This window comes from Etheostoma spectabile, chromosome 16 (genome assembly GCF_008692095.1).
Source record: "Etheostoma spectabile isolate EspeVRDwgs_2016 chromosome 16, UIUC_Espe_1.0, whole genome shotgun sequence".
In the NCBI taxonomy this organism is placed as follows: Eukaryota; Metazoa; Chordata; class Actinopteri; order Perciformes; family Percidae; genus Etheostoma; species Etheostoma spectabile.
Window position 1 is genome coordinate 400,838 of NC_045748.1, and position 4,951 is coordinate 405,788.

The window sequence follows — 4,951 nt, forward strand, 5'->3', positions numbered from 1 at the left end:
ATACAGATAATGCTGTACTCGCTCATCCCTGGTAGTTTCCTATTTTTTAAGGTTAACTCTTGTCCTCACAAAATTTAGCTTTGTAAACTGAGTTTACAGTAAGATCCTATTACTATGTGTACAGATGTATAAAACACCTGTACATCCACTGTGGAAAAACACAACATTTAAGTGTTGTTAACTGTGTATTAATTAGTATGTAACGCCAGAGTCATGTTTTCAAACTGTTTTTCTATTTTAGCCGTTTATAGCAATGCCAATTGAAAAGCGATGCAAGCTATACAGCTTGAACAGGAACATGATGCATTTAATGTATCTAATTGACCATTTACATTCAAATGAATCAGCCTTAGTCATTTTGATATTGATATTCTATGTTATTATATTCCACAGTCTGAGATTTTGAAAGCTGAAACCAACCTGTGATGTTTTCAACCAGGCTGCTGGCTCCTGGGTCAATGGGCCGTATAAATGGACCAATTAAAAGCCAAGGATAACTGAGAGCAGGAAGTCATGCTGACAGCCTCTGAGGACTGCTATGAAATTCTAACTCAAGTCAAATCGAGCTAACCCACTTCTTCTACGCCTGAGAAAAAAATACACACTGCAGCAGTTTACAACAGTGTTTGCAGAGCGCAACAAACACAAATATTTTCATCGGACTGGGAGAGAAATTTGAGGTTTTATGCATCTTATCATTAGAGAAGTCAGGACCCCAAAATATGTCCCAGATAGTAATATCCATTTGCTTTCATTGCATCAACCAAAGACAAGCAAAAGCTGAGGTTTTTAACTACACATATGCTGAAAAGATTTTTTTAAGTAATTAGAGACACATGACTTTTCATTCAATATTATTATTTTGCTCTACATAATAAGGCACTAAATTATTCATGAATGAGTTCTTCAGTTTATATCAAACTCTCTCATGTGCATGTATAGTTGACAACAAAGACGTTTTATAGGAGATAAGTTTTATGTTTTTATGTTAACAGATATTAGTACTTAAACGATGCAACTGGCATCTAATGCAATACAACATTTGTAGTTGTGTTTACTTGGTCCCTGACTTAATCAAAATCTTTCCCACTTTTAGACTTTTTATATTTAGGCAAAGCTCTTATATGTCTGCTTGTCATTCCGCATTTAACATAGGAACTCTGACCTCTAGTGATAAATGAAAGAAGGTTGTTTTATGTCTTAAAGGTTGTTTTAATTAGATACCCAACAGTAGATGTTTGACCCTTGTTAACCAATCATCAACTGTTAGCTGACAAGCAGGCAACAGAGTCCCATAGGGACCTAGGACGCTCGGACGTACCAAACTGGCAGGTAGGAGATAGATTTACTAGCGGGGTTTTTTTCGTTTGTTTTTAACTGGTCCCCGGACAGCTGCAGACTTGAACCAGGTGATGCAGCCACGATTTTCCGTGCATTGTCGTGGACACACTTCTCTGGAACTGCTTGTGTTTCCGTGCGTTTACTGTATGTCCGAGCCGGTCTCCCCCGCATCCACTGAAAGGCGGTCAGCGGTTTGTCTGCCCTGCAAACGCTGTGAAGGACGGCCAATCTAAACCGGCAGTCTTCATCAATATAGTGGCATGTGTCACGTAGCCCCCCCCACTCTGAGCACTGCCCAGCAGAGAGCCACAAACTTAGCAGAAAAAAAAGCATCTTAAAACACAACTTGCTAGCTTGCACTAGCTAGTTAACTAGCAGTAGGAAATAGATTTCATAGTAGGGTGACCAGACGTCCCCGGTTTCCGGGGACAGTCCCCGATTTTGGCTATCTGTCCCGGCTAGATCTGTCCCCGGAAATGTCCCCGGTTTTCACTGTGACTGAAAGACCCGAAATTGAATGAAAGAAGAAAAAACTGACAAAACGTAGCCGATAATCGCACACCCAACACCCGCAGGCTCCAGACGCCCGAGCCAGCGGTGCTCCGAGAGGTTTTAGAAGCCGTGTTTACGATGCTAAAATCACTGATTGTTTACAGGAGTCTGGTGCGTTTAGCGAACGCAATTTCGCAGACTTTTAGTTTTAAAAAGGATCTTAATCTTTAACAGAAAGGTCGACCTCCTTAGAAATCCTTTCCATAATGTTGTCAGACACTTAGAAATTAATCTGAGTCTGTTAGCAGCAAAACGAGCACTTTTATGAACGTAAATACAACCTGGACAAATACATAAATTACAATTGCAGCGATCTCGTTTAATACGCATCACGTCAAAGGAAAATATGTCCAGTAGTTTGTTGTATCTGATTCTCAATGAGCTGTTGCAGAAACCAGCCTTGAGCAGATAAGCAAAAGCTGTCAGTAGTTCAGTAAAACATTACAACATTATGAAATATTGAGACTTTCTATCTTGAAATATTAAGACTTTCTATCTCGAAATATTAGGACTTTCTATCTTGAAATATTAGGACTATTAGGACTTTTTTATCTTGAAATATTAAGACTTTCTATCTTGAAATATTAGGACTAGACTTTCTCGGTTTGAAACTATTAGACTTTTTTTCTTGAAATATTGACGTTTTTATCTGAAGTATAAGGATGGAGTTTTTATCTTGAATATTAGGACTTTTCATCTTGAAGTATGGATGGATTTTTTACTTGAATATAGGACTTTCTATCTTGAGGTGTAGTGGAGTGGAGTAGTGAAGTAGCAGCAGGGTGGGTCTAGGATCAGACCTGGGGGGGGGCTCAGCCCCTAATGCAGCCCTCTAGTCTAGTGTCCCCGTTTTAAGTTTTACAAAAATAAAAACATTACTTGTTTTGGAGGTTTGCTTCTGAGCTGAAAATGTCCCTGGATTTTGTCTGCGAAATCTGGTCACCTTATTTCATAACCTATTCATCTTTTATATATTTATTATTTTTAACTGTTTATCTAATACTAGTATTAACTAGTTAACTAATTAATAAATGAACTGAATACGGTATTAACTCATTTTGATTATATAATTATGATTAGCATTAAATTGGTCACAATTCTAATTGTCGGATTACGGTTTCAACTGTTAATTATTAACATCACTAAAATAACAAGGTATGTAATAAAAAGGTTGAATGAGTCCCTCCTCATTTGCTTATCAGCCCAGTCCATGCCCAACAAAAGCTGATCTCTCTGCTCTTTACCTTCATTCTATTTGAGCTAGTATCAGTGTTTATTTGGCAGCCTTAGACTCGTTGACCTCTGCTCTTTAATCATTTTAATTATGTCCAGATGGAATTGATTTAATCATCAATTCCGTCTGGACATTAAATCCTCTGCCAAACCTCCTTTTTTTAAAAAGATGACCTTTTCACATTACACAGAGGCTTTAAAGGAATAGTCCATATCCAAATGGCAGTTCATCTACTACTCCTCCCTCATATCCAACTCTGTGTAAGATCACAAACGCATTAAACACAAAGCAAATTACCAACGGTAAGAGTAAATGCAGGACTTACCCCGTACTCTCCTGTCTCCTGGTTGGTCATGGCCCAAAGGTTGATGTCAATATCCCTGGCATTTTTCTGGTCTGTGGTAACAAGTCCTGTCACTCCTAAAAACACAAACAATATTTCCATCAAGGGTCTGGTTCAATGTTATATATGGTCCTTCTACAAACTGCTCATTATATCTGCTCCCATTTAAATAATCTCTCTACTTCTTAATTTGTTTGCGTCATAAACTCAGTACAGTACTTTTGCTATACTGGTTTTATGTACTGCCTTTGGCATTTAATTGTGTTTAAGATGACTGCTGGACACTGTAGTAAAGGTTGAAAAATAGTTGGAACGTGACTTCTTAGTAGAAGAAAACGCATTTTCTGAGCCAGTATAGTGTATTTGAAAAAGCTTTTGCTTCTGTCCAACCAAGTAACATTGTCAAAACATGCACAATAATGAAGTGGAAGTTTCCATTATTATTTTCAACATTGGTCTTGTTTTCCTTGTTTTTTTCCCCAATAATGCTGAGCAAAACAACCTTCATCAACTCTTATGATCTAAAGAACAACATCCCATTGTTCTGCTTCTTCCAATATGATGTGAGGGCAGATCTGACAGCCGGCACAGTAAACAAGGAAGTGTGTGAGGACCCACACCAAGCATCAAATGGACTATTAACTGGAGTGTTGTGTGATAGTTAAAAACAATATATTTATTGTGATGAAAGGCTATATTTTAATTACATCATGGGTTCAATGGCGCTTCCCAATAGAGCTCGACAGTGACCGCCCACTTTGTATTGAAATTTCAGAAAATGTTTACATAAAGAGTTCTAAGCCTGAAAAAAAGGCAAAGGTACAAGACTGTGTGCATAAATGATCATAGACCTCAGTGGTTGACCCAGCTTGCTAGCCGTGCGGGTGCGGTAAATCTTGCCATGGTAACAGCGGGCATGACTTTGTAAATAAAACATGTTTTTCTTAACACAAGGTTGATTTTATACGGACGTGTGGCTTCTACAGGGGCATAGATCGTTGTTTTCACAATCTCGTAGCTTGTGCTACATGGGATGGTTTAGACATTATGGCTAATAATCAAAATCCTTACGGGGGAAGTGAATGGGTTGCTGGGGCGTGCCTTTGGCCTCACACCATGTTCCTTGTTATCTGAGATGCAGCCATGGCTTTACAATGACTCTTGCATTTACAGATTAATCAATAGCATGTTCACATTTTGAATGAGGTTGCATACAAATAAGTCAAAACAAAGACATTTCTTTACCAGGAATTTTCAGGTAATTCCTAGAATTCCGCCGGATATCCCTTATTTTCGGTCTGATTACCTACCGCTTTCTTTGTGTTGGCATTTTGATAATTTTTTGGGCATTGTTGGCCTTTATTTTTGACAGGACATATGAGACACATAGGAAGACACGAAAGGGGAGAGAGAAGGGGGATGACATGCAGCAAAGGGCCGCAGGTCAGGGTCCGGCGACGATTGTGATTGGTTTAAAGAAA

The 4,951-nt window shown here is 38.6% G+C and overlaps 1 protein-coding gene across 1 annotated transcript in view; it reads right to left on the reverse strand.

Annotated features, from left to right (window-relative positions):
• Nucleotides 1-4,951, reverse strand: part of npr2 (natriuretic peptide receptor 2) — a 102,899-nt gene that overhangs the window by 62,800 nt on the left and 35,148 nt on the right. Inside the window, exon 5 of the mRNA XM_032539804.1 lies at nucleotides 3,453-3,547. Coding sequence (XP_032395695.1) covers nucleotides 3,453-3,547 — 95 coding nt within the window. The remainder of the gene's footprint in view (nucleotides 1-3,452; nucleotides 3,548-4,951) is intronic.